The 21,276-nt window shown below is 39.9% G+C and overlaps 1 protein-coding gene across 3 annotated transcripts in view; it reads left to right on the top strand.

Annotated features, from left to right (window-relative positions):
- nsfa (N-ethylmaleimide-sensitive factor a) overlaps positions 1-20,996 on the top strand; it is a 71,906-nt gene extending 50,910 nt beyond the window's left edge. For 2 of the 3 annotated variants that reach the window (XM_085157378.1, XM_085157376.1), the window contains 15 exons: positions 3,375-3,450; positions 3,708-3,863; positions 4,422-4,621; positions 4,706-4,871; positions 5,115-5,189; positions 8,888-9,075; positions 10,063-10,158; positions 10,278-10,434; positions 10,541-10,674; positions 10,812-10,958; positions 16,045-16,179; positions 16,540-16,653; positions 17,101-17,156; positions 17,498-17,555; positions 19,823-20,996. In XM_085157378.1, the coding sequence (XP_085013504.1) occupies positions 3,375-3,450; positions 3,708-3,863; positions 4,422-4,621; positions 4,706-4,871; positions 5,115-5,189; positions 8,888-9,075; positions 10,063-10,158; positions 10,278-10,434; positions 10,541-10,674; positions 10,812-10,958; positions 16,045-16,179; positions 16,540-16,653; positions 17,101-17,156; positions 17,498-17,528 (1,731 nt within the window). In that variant the 3' untranslated portion in view covers positions 17,529-17,555; positions 19,823-20,996. The remainder of the gene's footprint in view (positions 1-3,374; positions 3,451-3,707; positions 3,864-4,421; positions 4,622-4,705; positions 4,872-5,114; positions 5,190-8,887; positions 9,076-10,062; positions 10,159-10,277; positions 10,435-10,540; positions 10,675-10,811; positions 10,959-16,044; positions 16,180-16,539; positions 16,654-17,100; positions 17,157-17,497; positions 17,556-19,822) is intronic. The other variant, XM_085157377.1, reaches the window with a different exon arrangement.
- Positions 20,997-21,276: the final 280 nt, after the last annotated feature.

The following is a 21,276-nucleotide window of genomic DNA, read 5'->3' on the forward strand; positions in this document are numbered from 1 at the left end:
GTGGTAACAATGACTTCAAGTTAAACACCTTGCTCAGTAAAAGCAGAACCATTAACCTTTCAGTACCTAAAGAGACGATAATAAAGAAGAACAAGTATCTGGACTTTAATAGCGATGCCAGACCTGTTGAAAGATCTCCAGCCATACAATGTTATACTGAAACAAACCTGTTTCAATTTATTTTCAATTTAAGAGACAAAACTCTCACCAAGAGAGTTCACTTTTGATGTGAGCTCCATTTATTATTCATCGTCATCCACATTAAAGCTAATCCCACAAAAACTAACTTGAATGAGGCTTGGATGGGACACAAAGATCCTTGAAGAGTTAAGCAATTAATAAACTCAAACCTGTGATCATTCCCAAATTGGAACTTACCGCTGCCATAGTAGCTCCGCTCATAGACCAGGTGACTGAGGAGGAAAATGAGCTTCCACTGTTGTTGTTTGGAAATGCAAAAAAAAAAGAAAAAAATGAGACATGGTCATTCCCGACCTTTGTCACCAACAGGGTTTTTGTAATGGGATGTTTTTGATGTCATAAGACTCTGAGTGAATATACATGACATATATATATATATATATATATATATATATATATATATATATATATATATATATATATATATATATATATATATAATACAGTTCATATCAAATCATAACAGCAGTTATGTCAAGATGGGTTTTTACCACAAGGTAAAAACCCTACAGTAATACAGAAGCAACCCTAACAATCAGACGACCCCCTTTGAGCAAGCACTTGGTTTAGGTGGAAAGGAAAAACTCCATTTTAACTGGAAGAAACCTTCAGCAGAACCAGGGTCAAAGAGCAGCAGCCATCTGTCATGACTGGTTGGGAATAAAGGGATGGAGGCAAAGTAAAACATGAATCCAGCTGATTCTACATCACGTCTCCATGACTTTGAGATAAAGTGTAGCTACAGGTGCTGGAGAGTCAAAGCTAAAGATTTGACTCTGACAGGAAACAATTAGATATGAAAATGTTACCACAATGACTCTGAAAGAATGCACCAGTGCAAGCAAGAAGCTGCTGCTGTATGGCTTCTACCTTTTACTACATGTGTTTTTGGAAAGTACATCTTTTAAAAACAAAAGCAATTCTAGAACAAAGTTGTTTTGATGGTGCCCGAAGGTAAAACTACATGTAATCACTGGGGCAGGTTTGTGGGAATCTGCACAACAACCACAGAATTCCTAGCAAGTTCAAAAATCAAACTAATAAAGTTCCCCATGATCTGAACCGTTAACGTTGTCCTATGTTACTGATAGGCTATGGTCGCTAAGCTAAGCCTGTTAGCTAACGCTTGCGCTGGTATACACAAAGCAGGTCCATGAATTTACCTCGTGGTTAGACCAGGTGTCACAACCTTTAACACCCAAAGCGCCGTTTGGAGCCGGTTTCCACGCAAAAGAAAACACTGGGAGCCGCAAATACTTTCTGACATCTAAAATGAAGATAACACTGTTATTGTTTTTTACTTTTATGCTTTGTGTGAACAACTAAGGTGTGCTGCTTATGAAATCCTTGAAGTGCTACAGAGAAAATTTTATTTATGCAATTAACACATTTTGAACTCTTAAAGAAATATAACAAAAGGAAAGAAAGCTGAACTAAAATGATCCAGCAAACAAAAACTGTTATATCGCCTTTGTGCTTTTGGAGTTTTGACCTGACTTTTAAAAACTAATTGGAAAAAAGCACTATGCTGCTAAAAAATTGAAAAATAGATATTTGCAAAATTCTGCCTAAATATGTATTTTACCAGGTTAATGTGTGTGGCGGGGCGTGGTCTGCAGCGCCGCTGCAGGGGAGGCGGACGCACCTGAGCGGCACCCGCAATCACGCCTCACCGCCTTAAAGTCTGTGCTCTCTCTGCTGTTGGTGTGTGTCGGGCTGTGAGCTGCAAAGCTACAGCCGGCTGTATGCGTACAGCAACCGTGTGTGAAAAGTGGTCAATAAAGAGATGCTGAAAAGCGTGTTCATGCAAACATCGTCGGGTCTGCTGTGATATGTTTACAATGCGCTTTGAGTGCTCAGATGAGTAGAAAAGCGCTATATAAGAACCAGTCCATTTACCATTTACAATAAGACTTCTGCTCCTGAACCTCTGCGCACAGCGTCTGCAGATCGGGGCTGTACGAAGTCACTTTCATCTTTACGCAGGACTGTAAGCTGTCGTCTGTGAGGCGTGAGCGCTGTTTGTTTTTAACATAGTTCACGGTGGAGCTGCTGACGATGTGGATCCGAAGATCCATAACTGGCCTCCCTGTGGTTGAAAGTCTCGATAAATGCACGGCGTTTCGGCGGGTACACCTGCTTCCGCGAGTGTGACGCTTATTTTGAGCAATGAAAAAATAATAAAATAATTTTATTTTTATATTTCAATATCACAATAATCTTCCAATTTAGAACTACAAGTTAAAAAAGAACTAACATAAATAAAATACACTTGCTGACCCCTGGGTTAGACCTTTATCCAGCATGTGACTCAACATAACAAAGAATAAGGACTTTTTTTCTTTGACTTTGGCTTCCTGTTTGGATTCATGTGAGGCGTAATCCACTTATTGTTTGTAGCATCTCTTTTATGTGCTGTAATTGCTGTATTTATCTGCCTGTATCTGTGCTTTTACGCTCTTATGTTGTCTCCACCGGATATCACAGAATACTGACATTCAGGAGATCTCTCCCAGCTAATGTTTTAATGGGAGGAGAGGCAGGGATGTATTATCAGAAATGTAAAAGATAAGTGGAAGAAGAGTGATCTCTGGGTAATGGATGGCAATTTGTGTCAATAATCACCACAGATTTGAGAAGTAAATAAATACAACAGATTTTATCCTGGCAGATGTCCTAATACCTATCGAAATATAGCTTTTTAAACTTGTGAGCTCTGCATTGGCATCAGTAACAGCCCCAGCCCTAACGTCCAACTGTAACCCTAAAACTCAGGAGTTTTTAAAAAGAGTTTATATGTTCTGATAGCATCACTGATGACAACTTAGACCTCAGACAGTTAAGCCACATGCTTTATAGGCAAAATAGTTTAAAAACAGTGGACATTAACCCTACCCCAACTCGAGAGGAGTCAACAATGACCTGTTGGGTTTAAATGTTAAGCTAATAGGTAGGGTTGGGGTTACATTCACATTTATATCTTTCTCAGTTCTCACCTACGTGGTATACCCCAGTGAAAAACATTTTATAGAAGAACTAAATGGCTAAAATTTAGTGGCAGCAGTTGATTTGAAAAGCAACATCTTCTGGTTTGTGAAACCATGATTATTTAGCATGTGACTAAAATACAAGCGAATCCTTATGCTATTGACCCTAACTCTCATCTCTGACAGATCGACGTCGGTCTGATGGTGGGCAACAGCCAGGTGATCTTTGAGAAGGCTGAGAATTCATCCCTCACACTAGTCGGTACGTTCTGTCCTGTAGTCTGCTCATAGCAAGCATGAACCAAAAAAAAAACGCTTTGCAAACACAGGCAAATTCAAGCTGTACTAACAATTCATGTCGGCATAAATACAAGTGCTCCACAAGATGGCAGCAAGAACACATTCTCAGGAAAAAGCATTTTTCTGCAGCTCCTCTGCCCACAAGAAAAGCTTCAATGCTTTTTTCCCTCACTGACTTTTCCTTATATCTGAGAATCGTTCCCCTTTATGTTTTAACAGGCAAGGCAAAGACCAAGGAGGCACGACAGACAATCATCAACCCAGACTGGAACTTTGAAAAGATGGGAATTGGTGGTCTGGACAAGGAATTCTCAGACATTTTCCGCAGAGCCTTTGCCTCCCGAGTCTTTCCCCCAGACATTGTGGAGCAGATGGGTGAGGAAGCTCTCTCATTTGTACTAAGCTACAGTGATTGTCTTTCTTGGAGTAGTTCTTGCATCTTCCCCATTCCTTAATGGGCTGATGGTGAGAAAATGTATGTTTCTATTGTTTTTGCAAGACCTAAAAAATGCAACATAAGCAGCTTGTGGCTTGTTATGGATCAAACATTGCTGGGAAAACCTCAGCATGTTGTATGTACTGTGTGTATTCCCCATGCTAATAAAAAATAATATATACTGCAATAACAGAGTGAAAGAACAAAGCCACAGAGCCTGTACCATACCCTTTATTTTATTCATGATACACACAGAAAATAAGCATTATATTGATTTTACAGCCCATTTTATGAATCGTCTCCTCCCTGTGGCACTGAACACATTGGACAACTTCCTAGCTTGTCTGGCATCATCTGACATCTTCAGTGTCGTTCCCCTTGTCTTTCCTGCCCCATCTCTTTCTTTTTTTTACGTCTGCCTTTTCTTCTTCTTTCCTTCTTCCTCTCTGCCTCTGTCCCTTTAACATTCATCATGCCGTCAACTTTCCTTCTTCCAGGCTGCAAGCACGTGAAGGGCATCATGCTGTTTGGACCACCAGGATGTGGCAAAACGCTGATGGCCAGGCAGATTGGCAAGATGCTCAACGCCCGCGAGCCGAAGGTCGTCAACGGCCCAGAGATCCTGAACAAGTACGTGGGAGAGTCTGAGGCTAACATCCGCAAACTGTTCGCCGAGGCTGAGGAGGAGCAGAAGAGGGTAAGTAATACTTGGTGGTTTTTTTCTGTACTTGTATTAAGCTAAAAATAAATACACAACTTACAAAGTTATTCGGACTTTCAGCTGGGCGCTAACAGTGGCCTTCACATCATTATCTTTGACGAGCTGGACGCCATCTGCAAGCAGAGAGGAACGGGCGCCAGCAGCACAGGCGTGCACGACACTGTCGTCAACCAGCTTCTGTCCAAGATTGACGGCGTGGAGCAGCTTAACAACATCTTGGTCATTGGTAAGTAGCATCAGAGGAAATGACTGAACCCATTGTTAGCTTTGAAATATGTGTAATGGTCCCTTACGTTCGAACACATAAGGCCTATATGAGTCAACAACAATCATTTTTTTATTTCCATGAAAGCTGGGAAAACCATTTTATCCATATTAAACAATAAATTTAGTTAATGCAGCGTAGCATCTTTAACAGCATGAATTCTTCTGGGTTCACAGTTATCTCGCCTTCGCTCCTTCTCTCCAGGTATGACCAACAGGCCTGACTTGATAGATGACGCCCTGATGAGACCCGGCAGGTTTGAGGTGAAAATGGAAATCGGTGAGATTGCATTTTCTCATTTGGGTACAAGTCTCAGGCACACGTGGAGTAAAATGTGATGCAGTGTGCTCGTTTAAATGGCTATAAGGTGGGGCACCATTAATCCAAACCATTAAAATGTCAGCTAAATCCAAATAGCATCATTTCCACAGCAGAACCAGGATGATATTTTGCTGGCATATAAACTGGATTACACGTGGATTATTTCAGAGTTTGTGGTTTTGTGGCTGCAGTAGTGGTATTACTGTAAACCCGGGCTTATCCAATCATTGAGGTAAATGGAAAATAAGGCAACCACCTTTAAGCTTCTGAATGACACAAACACATTTTATTATACTCGGCCGATAAGACGTCACAGTACAAAGTACATATTGTGGCAGGAAAATCAGTGTTGGAAAAAATGTTTCTTCTTTAAATGAATGTACTGTCCTGGCTTTCTCCTGATGGTATGTAGAGGCATGCCACGTTAACATAATCTTCTTTTTTTTTTCCATTTAATTGAATAACATTTTGAAAATCCAAACGCAGCTCCTCTTCCAAAAAACAGCGTCTTTGTTACTCTGAACAAGAACACAGTGTGCATGCCAAATGGAACAACTTTATCCAGAAAAAGTAGTCCCTGTTTCTCCTGTCTATAGCTCATGGCCCTGATCCTACTAGACCCCTCTTTATAAATCTAGTTAGCATCAGACATACTGCAGTTAGCAGCAGGTCCTTCGGTGAACTCGGTGTTTCCACAGATTAGATGTGTTGCCATGGTTTCTTTCTCCCTTTAACTCAGATGTTAACTCTGCTGCTATTTATTTTTCTTTTTTTTTTATTGAGCAATAGACTATGTGCGCCTTAGCATATGCTACTTCCGGTGGTTAAACTCCTGTAGGGCGCTTCGTTTCCGGTGTGATATTCGCAGCTTGTTTACGGTGGGGTTTTCCAAAAAAAAGTCAACCAAATGGACGAATCAAGAAGCGATTTACATTTCTCAAGATGTCTTGAGCATTTGCCGAATATATCTGTAGATGATGTTCATCGACCTGTCGATATTTTTCCCTCGCGCCTCAGAGCAAAAGAGAGAAAGGATTGAAATTTCTCGGTATTTTGTATATAGAGTTCCCTCGTTTATCGCAGGTGTTATGTTCTAAAAATAACCAGCGACAGGTGAAATCTGAGAAGTAGCCAGCTTTATTTTTTACAGTTATTTTAGATGTTTTAGGACTAAAACCCATCACTACAAACTTTATGCACTTTTCTTAGACATGCATGAACAGTTTCACACTGTCCATTACAAAAAGTCCATTACAGAATGAAACCAAAGATCAAAACCTGTTTTCAGTCCCAAACATTTATTTGAGAAATAAACCTACAGTATATTTGTTTCTCTATAAATAATAATGACAGATTTTAGAACTAACGAATTTAACTTTGAGCTTAATTGCTTAATTTAAGCTTAATGCACCTTATAGTCCACCTTATATGGTAAAAAAAAACAAAAAACGATAACTTCTACCTTCCTTTAGCATGTCCAGAAGTCCAACTTTTTGTGATGGTTAGCATCTTCCTCTGCCTTTTGGGTGCTACCGCAGGTGCCTTCATCGACATTGTTGTGTTTGTTGGGGAGAAACTTACAAACGTACATTACAGCACTTCAGAGTCACACTGCTAGTGATCGATGTAGCGATTCTGTACTGTACAGGACAGCACGGCACGGCATGGAGGAGATCGACAGTGATCTACAGCCGATCGGGACGCAGAACACAATGCGCTTAAAAAAAAAAGCATGCAAAATTGCACTAAAAGAATCTGCGAAACAGCGAGGCTGCAAAAGGTGAACCGCGTTATAGCGAGGGACCACTGTAATTGTGAAGATAAGTCGTAACCCTTTGTAAATACTAATATATAGAGACCCTTACCTGCAATCATTCATGTATTTTTTTTTATATCCTGTGGCTTTTTTTCCAGTTTGTTGACATGCTGTGTAGGTGTGTACTGATATCAACATAACAGGGAAACATATGGCTTTGACTATTGTTCACCTGTAGTTTGAATGCTGGACATTTGCCTGTTTAAATCATAATAACTGTCACTATACAGAGATGTGCTTCTGCTTGTGTTGAGTGATGTAAACAAACAATCGACAAACCAGCGGTCCCCAACCCCCGGGCCTCGGACCGGTACCGGTCCGTGAGTCGTTTGGTACCGGGCCGCGAGAGTTGAGGCTCAGGTGTGAAATGTATCGTTTTCAAGGTTTTTATCAGTTTTCAGCGTTATTTTGTTATCGTTTTTATCGTTAACTCGGTTTTCCTGGGTCTTTTCACGTGTGTTATGAATAAATCTTCTTTTTTTCGGTACCGGTACTAGTTTTATTTTGTTGTATTTATCCGCGACACCTTAAAGGCCGGTCCGTGAAAATATTGTCGGGCATAAACCGGTCCGTGGCGCAAAAAAGGTTGGAGACCGCTGATGTAAACAAACAATCGAGCTACGCTCTTCAAACATCAAAATTGATCATTAGATTTTTTTATGACACAGCAATGGTGAGTGTTCCCACCCTCTGCTCTTTGTAACTTAACGTAATCTTTCCGTTTTCGAGTTTTGGACATGATTTTGGAGTCCACCTTCACAGTAGCAATTGACTGCAAAATAAAGCTATCGGAAATGTACAACCCTACATCCGGTCTTAAAACAGGAAGTTAGCATTTTCTCGTGCACAGGGTCTATTGCAAAATACAAACTCTCTCTGCTGCTAAAATTTGATACCAATGGATTTAGTGTGAATTGGTACTCAGTAGCACCCATGTAATTCAGTCAGCACCGTAAAAAGTATGATGTTTGGGGCATAAGCTTCATTAAAGTGTCTCTAATCAGTAGCTAAAGCATTTCTGTTAGCTAGTTAATATTAGCACATTAAGCAAGCTAGTGCCCAGAGACAGTAGCTACTGTGCTTTCACCCACTGGTTTTTGATGACCCTTTCTCAAGCAACGAAATGAGTATTGTTACTGTTGCCATCTTGGTCATACAAGAGTATGACCAAGACTTATAAAACCGACTTAATTTTTAATTCAGTATGAGTGACTGAGACCATGAACTCAGTAGGAAGGTCTTTTGAGAGTTAAGAAAGAAGGTTGTTCTCCCAAAGACTTGCAGCTCTTCTTGTAACCAGTGTTGCCAACTCCTCAGTAAGGAAAATCGCTATTGGTTGTCCTAAAAGTCGCTAGAAGTCGCTAAATGACGTCATCACCTAATTTGCATAATTGGTCATGCTAATGTAATTGTAACCTACGCTGCTGACATAAAGTGAGCAAAAAACGTCCTAAATGCATTTAGAATTTATTTAGAACTACAAATTAAATTTTTTTTAGCAATTATTGTTTTTTGTAATGTCTTTCACGTCTTTTTTTAGCGACTTTTTTTTAGAAAAAAAGTCGCTAGGGGGTCTGAAAACTCGCTAAATATAGCGACAAAGTCGCTAAGTTGGCAACACTGCTTGTAACCTCAGACATTGCTCCCTGATGGGAGCAAATAATGCACATTTAAGGGATTTGAATGTTGGCTTCCATTTTAATACCCAGAAGCTATATCCATCTTTTATACTGTCTACGGCTAGTGCTAGTTGGAAGCTCAGCTCGAATGTTTCTGAATAGAAGCCTGTATACTAATGATCTTTCCTACTCTTTTTTTTAACCCTCATTCTAATCTCTAGGTCTTCCTGATGAAAAGGGACGTGTCCAGATCCTAAACATCCACACCAACAAGATGCGAAGCTTCAACCTTCTCGCTTCCGACGTCAACGTCAAGGAACTGGCAGCGGAAACTAAGAACTACAGCGGTGCAGAGCTGGAGGGTCTGGTCAGGGCTGCGCAGTCAACCGCCATGAACCGGCACATCAAGGTCACTAGGCACTTCCCAATACACAAAGCATACATAGCACTGTGTCAGTGTAGTGACGAAGCAGAAACACCATCCACGTGAATAGTTTTTGTCTAAAACACAGATCAGATATCAGATTTAAACATCAGTGGCTGTAAAAACCATGGACAACAGCATCTCCCCAAAACTGAAGCAAAGATGTCACTTCAGTTTTGGTGCCTGGCAGCAGTATAGGTCATAAACCCTGCCTCCTCCAAGTTAGTGGATGGCACAAATATGCTTTCTGCCAATTTAGGTAGTTGTCATCATGGAGATCAACTTTCTCATTAGTTCATTTTAATTACTGATTTGCGTCTCTGTTCAAGAAATGCAGTTTACTGCAAACCACAGCAACTGATACACTTTAGGGCAGGGGTGTCGAACTCCAGGCCTTGAGGGCCGATGTCCTGCAGGTTTTAGATATCACCCTGGGTCGACACACCTGAATCAAATGATTAGTGCATTACCAGGCCTCTGGAGAACTTCAAGACATGTTGAGGAGATCATTTAGCCATTTAAATCAGCTGTGTTGGATCAAGGACACATCTAAAACCTCCAGGACACCGGCCCTCAAGGCCTGGAGTTCGACATCCCTGCTTTAGGGCATCAATGCATTGTTTATATCACCCAACGCATATATATTACTGTCTCTAAGGGAGAGAATGAGGTCACTGAAATTAAGTGAAGTGCCCAGACACACTTCAGTGTGTCTGGGCACTTCACTTAATTTCAGTGACCTCATTCTTTCGTCTACTACCCACAGCTCAAGGATGAGGGTAGGAGCATAGATCAACCAGTAAATCAACAGCTGTACACTAGCTCCTCTGCTTTCCTTAGTCGATTTTATGCTCATCTGAAACTTGCTGACTTTTGTTTTTTGTAGATATTTCAGATTAGTAATGACAGGGGATTGAGTTGACATTGCCCCGTTAATTTGTCATAATTTAAATGTGATGACTTCATCTCCAGGCTACCTCTACAGTTGAGGTGGACATGGAAAGGGCAGAGAAGCTGCAGGTCACCAGAGATGACTTCATGGGATCCCTCAACAATGACATCAAACCAGTATGTCTCTGCTGTTTTCAGAGATGATGTCATGAGCTTATGTTATGAATACAGTTTAATCCAGTGATATGAAAAAGGCAAAACAATGTTCCTAATACTTCTTCTTTAAATTTTCCAAGGCATTTGGTACCAACCAGGAAGACTACTCCAGCTACATCATGAATGGCATCATCAAATGGGGCGACCCAGTCACTCATGTTCTGGATGATGGAGAGCTGCTGGTACAGCAGACCAAGAACAGTGATCGCACACCACTTGTTGCTGTTTTACTGGAGGGTAAGAAGTCAGAAACACATCCAGCTAGTACCCCTGTGAGGAGTATTAATAGAAAAATGTCCATCCATCAGCAGCAAACTGTACCTTCCCCTTTGCATTCCAACAGGCCCACCCCACAGTGGAAAGACAGCCCTGGCAGCTAAGATTGCAGAGGACTCACAGTTCCCCTTCATCAAGATTTGCTCTCCAGACAAGATGATTGGACACTCAGAGATCTCCAAGTGTCAGGCAATCAAAAAGGTAAATGCAGCAGTGTCTTTTTGACTTTACACCAGTTCATTAAATAATCAGATGTTTACATTTAAAATTGTAGGTTTTCTTGTTGTTTCTCATGCATTAATGCCTTTCTGTCTTCACTCTACCTCTCTTTGTTTCAGGTCTTTGATGATGCTTATAAGTCTCAGCTGAGCTGTGTTGTGGTGGATGACATTGAGCGTTTGCTGGACTATGTGCCCATTGGTCCACGTTTCTCAAATCTGGTCCTTCAAGCTCTGCTGGTGCTACTCAAGAAAGCTCCACCCAAGGTCAGAGTTCATCTGAAATCTGTATACACACTTACACACTAGCCAAAAAACCCCAGAAAAACCCCCCAAACTATTTCACTAAAGCACCAAATGTGTATTATTACTATTATTACTTTGAAAATAATAGAACAAACAAAACTACTCTTACTTGTGATTCTTGTCCACTTGTTCTAGCAAAGAAATAAGCTGTGAATCAAATGTCGCAATATTTATTTATTGCAATACTACAATATCGATATCTCTAGTTTTATAAAGAATAGAGTGACATTATCTCTATTGTCTATAGTCTTTGTGGCACCAACATGTATGTTTCCTTATACGTAGTTCTGGTCTTTCTATGATATTCTGGTGATAATAAGAAAAATATAAAGCAAATCCAATGTCAGCGAAATTAGTTACTTTTGTGCATACAGGTAGAAAAGTTCATCTGTATCTTCAGCTAGCTAGCTAATTTTCTTAGTTTAGCTTAAATACTCAAACACGGGCAGTAAAAATGAGTCTGTCTCTGTCCAGTGGGTAGGTTACACCACTTTATGCCACTTATCCTTCTAAAATTCATTGTTTGCCAGTTAGCAAGAGAAGTACTGGCTTGTGGATTTGATTAGTTTTCAATAGAAGTGCTAGCTAATTTCCCCATTATTAGGCTTTGTGCTAAGCTAAGCTAGGTTACAGCTTAGCAAAGAACAGATAAATATACATCCCAAATCTTTAACTAATGTGTGTTATAATGAGGTGCTACCCATGAATTCCATGTTTTGGATTTTTTATTTTTTACTTACTTTTCCTGTTCCTTAACATAAAAATACTAACAGTCCCAGTTTACTTTTTTTTATGTAGTAAGAATTTTTTTTCTTTTTATCATTTTTACAAGATATCTTCAACATTATTATGACTTTAGCTTATACAGGTTAAACCTCAATAAGCCGTAGCTTTCTGTCATATATTTTCAGTCCTGTTGTCTGGCTGCTGTAGGTTACAAAGTGTCTGTAGGTAGGGCTGGGCCATATTATACCGTTCACGGTAATACCGGTACAATGTTAGGCAACAATAAGAAAATGAAATATCGCAATAGAATATGGGTAAAACGCGCATGCGCAGTGCCTTTGTTTTCATACGCACATGGCCGATTGTTGAGTGAAACGGATGAACCAGAACTTGGTTTGTAAAAATGTTGCAAGATCTGTGATGTGGAACTGGTTTGGTGTTTGGTGTCAGATACAAAACAAAGCACATTTTTTGTAGAACATGCAAGCGGCCGTCGTTATTGCCGTATTTGTCGGACTAGGGTTGCCAACTCCCTGAGAAATAAATAAGGGACACCTCGTGGCCAGGGCCGGGCGACCCAGTTGTCTTCACCCTTCCCAGTGTGGTGAATTTTTTAGCTCTTTTTTTGTGTGTGAAATTATTTTTTTTAACCATTTGACTTGAATTTGATTTAAGTAGATGCGTATTCTTTGTGATATCAACACATGGGAAACAAAAACAAAAATCATTTAGCCATTTATTTTTAGCTCAAAATGACAACATTAACACAATAAAACAGGTCTCTTTCTTAAACAGAAGCCTGTCATGCTTAACTTTTGATAATAAAAGTAAATCTTTCTTTAAAAGAACTCTGTCCTGCTTAACTTAAAATTATATAAATTAATAGAAAACAATACGATTCCGTTTTTTAAGGGACGGTTGGCAACCCTAGACCTGAATAGGACGGAGTATAGGACCCAGATTACTCCCAGATTTACGAGCACCTTAGTCCGACATAGGGTTGCCAACCGTCCCTTAAAAAACGGAATCGTCCCGTATTTAGAAACAAAAGTACACGTCCCGTATTGAGCTAATAAGGGACGCACTTTGTCCCGTAATACAGTGAGAATCAAAAGTAGTCTATAAGTTTTAATGTAATTAACGCTTTGTTTGAAAACATAATTCCCAGCCCCGCCCCTGCTTTGTGACCAATGAGCTGACAGCACACTTATGACAATTCGAGTATGACAATTCAGATTACCGCTCATCTCATTGGTTGAGGAAAGGTCGCTTGCGGAGACAATACCGGAAGACAACAGATGACCACAACAAAAAGCATGGCCAACAGGGAAACAAACGCCGACACTGCGGTGCAAGTCTCAGACGACAGTACACCTGAAGCTGGGCAAACACTGCGATTTTCAAACTGCACGATTGGCTCGCATGGGTTATAAGTTCGTAGGTCACGATGCAGGTCTCACACTATACCGCCCGATGCTCTGATGCGACCTGAGTCACACTGTGCCTCCATAAAATGAAGGTTATAACAGAAAATCTGTCGCTCGCTCTCCCTCTTTGTCTTTCACTCACACAGACACACACCACCATCAACTTTGCTAAATTACTAATGACAAACATGATCAGGCAGCTGTGATTGAGCAGCAATGTAAATCCAACTATTTTCACGGTTGTTGTGGTCGTGATAATTTGGTGATGCCACATCGAAAAGGCTCGGATGAGCTTTCCAAAGTTCTACAAGTTGTGCCTCCATCGCTTGAGTCCAGATCACACGCTGCACAGCCGTGCTGCTCCGTCTTTTTCACCGACGTTTACGTGTTTGCGCGTGAGCAGTGTGAGCGGCTGCGGTGACACCCTCACGAGCGATTGATGATCGGGAGCTGGTCATGAGGTGTTAATCGCTTCTCGTTACCCCACGTATACTACACGATGCACGATGAAGGCCAAAATCGGGCCGATCACCAAATTGGTCGCACGACTCAAAAATCGGCTCAAAATGGGCCAAAAATCGCACAGTGTGAGCCCAGCATTAGACCAGCAATGTTTGTTCCTCTCAGAGAAAGAAAAAAAGGCTGCAAAAGTGCAGGGAAGAATGGGAAAAGGAAAACACCTGGCTGGAAAAGTGCACGATAACACCTATAAAGCGCACTGCACTGTGTGCCGGCGCACTTTTTCCATAGGCGTGCTTCTAATGGTGGGCACATGAAGAACATGAGGGGCGTGAAAGCTCGGGGAACCCTTAACCAATTTTTGTCTACCAGGCCACGGCAGAACCAGATATGGTAAACACTGGTTTGTTTGTTTTTAAACCCTCTGGTTAAGGTTAAAATGGGCATGTGCAGTGAATATCAGCGCTATGTGGCCAGAAGTGTGATAATATAATTTATTTTGTGTAATAAACAACTGCAAGGATAGATGATTACAACAAATAGATGAGTAATACATAAAAGTAATACATAGATGAATAATGATGATGAGTTATGACGCGTAATCATGGGAACAAGTGGGTTTACAAACGGGAGCAAAAGCTGAAATAATGCCTCTGCTGAAGCCAATTGCACTAAATGCACTAAATGTGCACTGTTACAAGAATATTTTTCTTTCTATTGTTTTCTATTAATTTATATAATTTTAAGTTAAGCAGGACAGAGTTCTTTTAAAGAAAGATTTACTTTTATTATCAAAAGTTAAGCATGACAGGCTTCTGTTTAAGAAAGAGACCTGTTTTATTGTGTTAATGTTGTCATTTTGAGCTAAAAATAAATGGCTAAATGATTTTTGTTTCCCATGTGTTGATATCACAAAGAATACGCATCTACTTAAATCAAATTCAAGTCAAATGGTTAAAAATAATAATTTCACACACAAAAAAAGAGCTAAAAAATTCACCACACTGGGAAGGGTGAAGACAACTGGGTCGCCCGGCCCTGGCCACGAGGTGTCCCTTATTTATTTCTCAGGGAGTTGGCAACCCTATTCAGGTCCCAAAGTCAAACGAACACACAGCATCACTGTAAATTCTTTAATCTTTAATAAAACGATCAGCATTGCTGCTTTACCAGGTGCAACTATGAAGTTTAACATCCAGGCATCCATGAAAACAGAATTTATTACATTTAACGGAGTTAGAAGTTAGCGGAAGTTAGCTCGCTAGTTTCGCTAGTTACCTAAGCATGATAGCATGTTCTGACTGAGAGATTTCTGAAAAAATTCAAACGTACAGCTCTGCTATCACTTCCAACATAAATGAAGACAGGAAACTAAACAGCAGTGACGTTTGTAGGGTTACTGAAGTTGGGCTAGCTGGTATATAATGATGTGCTACGTGATCGCTAGCGACACAGCTATGTTAGCATAACATCATAACATAAACAGTGAAGCTGGAGGATGAACGCTAACACTTTTCCCCTCGATAAAAGTTAACGTGAGGGTTCCTGGTGGTTAGGGACAAATGCAATCGCACGGCAGGATGCTGTAAACGGACCAAACTTCAGTCAGGAGAACAACTGAGATAATCCTTCCACAATACGAGGTTAGTCATTAATATACTGCAACAACATGGGAATAGAGCAGCTGTGATAGAATACAGCATTAATGAATCAATGGTACAGAAGTGGAGGAAGCAAGAAGAATGAGTTGAATAAAGTTTGATTTATCTGACTGCTTTGTTTCGCTTAATGTGCCTTATAATCCCGTGCACCTTATAGTCCGAAAAATACATATTTGACTTTTTTATTTGGCACACTGCACTTTAATGTTGCAAAGCACCTCTTTTTAACTTCAGTGGATATCATACATGGTTATACTCAGGATATGTCAGCCCATTTCTACTGGAAATGCCTTTTGGTTAAACTTTCAGCAAAGAATTTACATTTGCACTGTTAAATTTTTATATAGCTTTAATGCCTATAAAAAAAACAGCTGCTTGTTTAAGTGAAAATAAATGGATGGGGTTTTTTTGCGCTAGTAAAGTTGTGGAGTTGTATTTTGTCTCGCATCAATTATATCGTCAGTTATATCGTTATCGCAAATTTTCAAATATATATCGTGATAAATATTTTTGGCCATATCGCCCTGCGCTATCTGTAGGTAATGATGGACATAACAGTGTTTGTTTTTCTGAAAAGTTTTGTGACATGAGGTATGGTAGTAAATTTACTAATAACAAGAAAAACCTTTTGTAAAAATAAAGTCCACACAGGGCTTGTAAGACCTTTAATGAAGAAATTAATCATTCATAAGCACAGAAAATAACTGGATAATTTGCTGTAATTTGTGTTGTAATCAACAACCCACAGAAACAAGTAATTTAAACCTCCTGCAGGGCCGGAAGCTGCTCATCATCGGCACCACCAGCAGGAAGGACGTCCTACAGGAGATGGAGATGTTAGATGCTTTTAGCACCACCATCCATATCCCCAACATCTCTACTGGGGACCAGCTAATCGATGCCTTAGAGGTAAGATGGCCCCATCATTTCAGACACACAAATGGCCACAACATACAGTACAGACAACAGAAAAAAATCACGTTCATTTTAGAATAGGCCAGCATGCATGTTTTATTGCTTAAAGATAAAAATAATCATAATTGTGCACTTAAACTTGCACTCAGAGATGAAGGTGCTGAATTATACATAACCACCCCATTCCCAAAAGGATAAATGCATGCGCATACAAAAACAAGAAATCTTGTGGTGAAAAACCTATTTAACTGAAAATAAAAGCCTAGCTGCTAAAGCTGAAATAAAAGCATGTTTTTCCATAGCTTATACCAGAGACTTTAAGTGCTGCTTGAATCGGCTTTACTGTCTTTGCAGCTACTGGGAAGCTTCACAGACAAAGAGCGGGCCAGCATCGCGCATCAACTCAAAGGAAAGCGGGTCTGGATAGGCATTAAGAAACTCCTCGTGCTCATCGAGATGTCAATGCAGGTAGAGAAGCAAGGCGACAGATTGAAAAGGTTTTGTGTGTGACAGACGAGTTGACTGATGGTTTGAAGTTTGCTTGGTGATAGGCAGTAGTTTGGGAACTAGCAATAGAAATTCTAACTGGTCCATTTACTAGACCTTGTGTACCCATCTAAATTGTGTTGTTTGCTATATTTTCCAAAAGATGACATTGCTGGAGACAATTTGTGGCCCAAAACTATTTTAACTGTTCAGTATTTATCAGGTTATTACAAATACAATCAAGCTAGAATTGACTAGCATAGTGACTAGAGCCTTAGAAAGAGTTCTAGGGATGTAATGGAGCATCCTAGTGTCACTGCCTAATGTCGTTAGGAAATATGAGATGTGACTGTATGATTCAGTGTGAACTTTTTCCTTCTATTTCCACCACTCTTCAGTTCCTCTCCGTCTTTATTTTGTTGTCTCTAGATGGATCCAGATTACAGAGTGACCAAATTCTTGTCTCTGCTTAGAGACGAGGGGGCGTGAGTACAACTGCTCTGCAACAATTTCATTAACTTTCATTACCTATCATCATCTCTCATCAGCCTAAACCTTCTTATTTTTATCATTATCTCCTTTCCTTTCATATGTTTACCCCTTTTTTAAAATAGAGTATCAGGATGTTGGTAGCATCACTGAAAGAGTACACTTAACACATCTCATTTACAATAGCCAAGAACACTATTTTTTTTTAAAAGGTTCAATCTTGTATTCCCAGATATAGTAGATGCTCCTATTGTGCCAGTAGCACAAAAAGGCTAACAATCAGCTACTCCGTTTTCAACACTAACTAACACTAATGGCTTGATTCTGCAATCACCAGGTTGAATGAAGGTGACCAAATCCGAATATAAGCTGTTGGTCGCTCTCGCTGTGTACTGGTAAGGTGAACAACAAAGTGATGAAACTAGAATATGAAGCTGTAGCTTGCTAATAAGGTATTAGCATTTTTACATAGAAATGGTAATTAATGGCCAAATATTACAACATTCACATTAGCATTTATAGTTTATTTTTAGCTAAAATTGGCTATATTAAGGTTGTTGTAAAACCAAAAAAGCATATAGACATAACATACAAAATATATTGAAAGATATAGAAGAGAGCTCGCAGTGATTTTTATTTATAATTAAAAAGATTAAAGGTTGCAATTTGTAAAAGAAAAGGAATTATTGTTAATTAAATAGTTTAACTTAAAATGTTCCCAATTTTTCATTCATTATATCATCAGCACGTCATTTTTTTTATCCACATATATAAACATTATCTCATCAGCCTAACATGACATTCTAAATGTCATGCATGAAGTTTTACTACCCCTTTATTTTATTTCACTATCCCATGGTGCCTTAGTTCATGCTTATTAATCTTTGATTCAGAGTTTAAGTTTGTTTGCATGTTTTAGTTATTATACAGGGTGGGCCATTTATATGGATACACCGTAATAACATGGGAATGGTTGGTGATATTAAAGTCCTGTTTGTGGCACATTAGTATATGTGAGGGGGCAAACTCCTCAAGATGGGTGGTGACCATGGTGGCCATTTAGAAGTCGGCCATCTTGGATACAACTTTTGTTTTTTCAATAGGAAGAGGGCCATGTGACACATCAAACTTATTGGTAATGTCACAAGAAAAACAATGGTGTGCTTGGTTTCAACGTAACTTTATTCTTTCATGAGTTATTTACACGTTTCTGACCACTTATAAAATGTGTTCAATGTGCTGCCCATTGTGTTGGATTGTCAATGCAACCCTCTTCTCCCACTCTTCACACACTGATAGCAACACCGCAGGAGAAATGCCAGCACAGGCATCCAGTATCCGTAGTTTCAGGTGCTGCACATCTCGTATCTTCACACCATAGACAATTGCCTTCAGATGACCCCAAAGATAAAAGTCTAAGGGGGTCAGATCAGGAGACCTTGGGGGCCATTCAACTGGCCCACGACGACCAATCCACTTTCTAGGAAACTGTTCATCTAGGAATGCTCGGACCTGGCACCCATAATGTGGTGGTGCACCATCCTGCTGGAAAAACTCAGGAACGTGCCAGCTTCAGTGCATAAAGAGGGAAACACATCATCATGTAGCAATTTCAAATATCCAGTGGCCTTGAGGTTTCCATTGATGAAGAATGGACCCACTATCGTTGTGCCCCATATACCACACCAAACCATCACTTTTGTTGTTCCAACAGTCTTGGAGGGATCCATCCAATGTGGGTTAGTGTCAGACCAATAGCGGTGGTTTTGTTTGTTAACTTCACCATTCACATAAAAGTTTGCCTCGTCACTGAACAAAATCTTCTGTGTGAACTGAGGGTCCTGTTCCAATTTTTGTTTTGTCCATTCTGCAAATTCTGTGGCCGATCTGGGTCATCCTCGTTGAGATGCTACAGTAGCTGGAGTTTGTAAGGGTGCCATTTGTGAGTAGCTAATATCCGCCGAAGGGATGTTCGACTAATGCCACTCTCCAGGGACATGCGGCGAGGGCTACGCTGTGGGCTCTTGCTGAATGAAGCTAGGACAGCCACTGATGTTTCTTCATTAGTGACAGTTTTCTTGCGTCCACATTTTGGCAAATCCAACACTGAACCAGTTTCACGAAACTTAGCAAGCAGTTTGCTAACTGTAGCATGGGAGATGGGTGATCTCGTGGGGTGTCTTGCATTGAAACCTGCTGCAATGACCCGGTTACTGCGTTCACCAGATATCAACACAGTTTCGATCCGCTCCTCACGTGTTAACCTCTTCGACATGTCAATGGCTGTGAACAAAGAGAAACTTGTAAATAACTCAAAGAATAAAGTTACGTTGAAACCAAGTCACTTAATCTATGACCTCAGTAAACACTGTCCTCTTGGGTTTATCATCTCAGCTTATCGAATACATTATGATGTTTATTTTGTAAATTACAGTCTTTACAAGGAAGCTGAGAAAGAAGATAAAGCAGCGTACGCTACCGCCATCTTTCACTGACAGTTTCTTGTTTAGTACCCTGTTAAAGTCTGCTCATACCAAACAAAGACTCTAGTGTTGTGGTGGGGGTTGCTAAAACGGGTCAGTCTAAAATGGGAAGTGTGTTGATGGATGCAAGCCAACCTGTAAGACAGCTTGCCTTCTTTTCCCATTCTTCCCTTTTGTAGTGATCGGAGCTTCTATGAGTAGAGAGGAGCAAACCAAACATACGACAATAGACACGCCACCCAGAAATAAGGAAGAAGAGCAGGAAAAGAAGAGATCTTCCTCCAATCCATCGATGCATTTATCTATGTAACTACACACCTGGTCCAAGAGAGGAACAAACGGGTTCTTCTATAACTCGGCATGTATCTGTAGGCAATACCACCGAATCACTTCCCTCCTACTCGGCATTCTCATCATCAAGTACACATATCAGAGTAAAACACTGGAAGTCGTACTGTTAAAAAATGTTATCTGTAAAAAAAAACTAAAACCTGAAAAAAACAATAGATCATTGTAACAAAAAAAGTGGTGTTATGTGAATCGTGTGTATAAAAAGAAAAAAAGAAGAGTAAAGAATTTAAGTCATCTATGTTTTTAAGCTATAGTCTTTGTTGTGTTTGTTGCATACCTCTCGTCTGGCTGCAGGTAATTATTATTATTATGTGTCTCCTCACAAGCAGTATCAAACGGAGCACATGCAAAAATGCCGAAGCCTTTTGAATATCAAGATGTGATCACAAAGAGGCTTTTAGTGAATATTTAATAGTAGTTAAAAAAGATGATGTTCCATGTGTAAATGTAATCCCTTTAAATATAAAGTATGTTTATGTTCTGTAAATAGTATACATAGATATAACGAGGATCATCATGAACTTAAGACTATTTCAAAATGTATCAGTATCACTCTTCTTCCCTGTTGCTATGGAGATGTTGACTTTACCAGATTAGTGTAATAGTGAAAGTAAATGTTGGATTGATGGCCGGCCTGTCTGTGTTGTGTACAGTACAGTTCAGTTTAGCTCTTATAGTTCTGGCATCATCAGTGTTAAAAACAAATCTATAAATATATCCTCCACTCTGAACATCCAAACCTTGACTAAGTCTCTTGGTGGTCCTTTGTGGGAACTCGTGCGCGCGTGAGTGTGTGCGTGGAGTGTCGAATGGGATTGTGCGTGTGCGTTTCAGTCCGTGCATGTGAAGTGTAGAAAGCTGCTGGTTAATTTGCTACGTTTGTTTTCTCATGTCATGTGTTCAGTGCTTCCATTGGCATCGTGAGCGTATGTGCGTGTGTGAGTGTAAATATATGTCAACATGCAGATATTGCAATAAAAAAGAGCACATATGCACAGGAAATGGTGTCATTTCTTTTTTATGTGCCGTCCAGAACAAAAGGCTCTGAGATCCCGTAGATGCATTTTGAATTAACAAAGTGAATATTACATGAAAATTACTATAAAATGTTTATATTTTTATTGAAATGACTGCATATGAGATAGCGCTACCCTTCTGTCACCTTCTTACATGTGTTCACATATAATTGGACACTAAATATTCCGTAGTTTAGAATATTCTGGCTTAAATGTCAATGACAGGATTAGCAGACATCAGTGATTAGTTACTCATTCATTCAACT

Source organism: Neolamprologus multifasciatus, chromosome 4 (assembly GCF_963576455.1).
Source record: "Neolamprologus multifasciatus chromosome 4, fNeoMul1.2, whole genome shotgun sequence".
NCBI lineage: Eukaryota > Metazoa > Chordata > Actinopteri > Cichliformes > Cichlidae > Neolamprologus > Neolamprologus multifasciatus.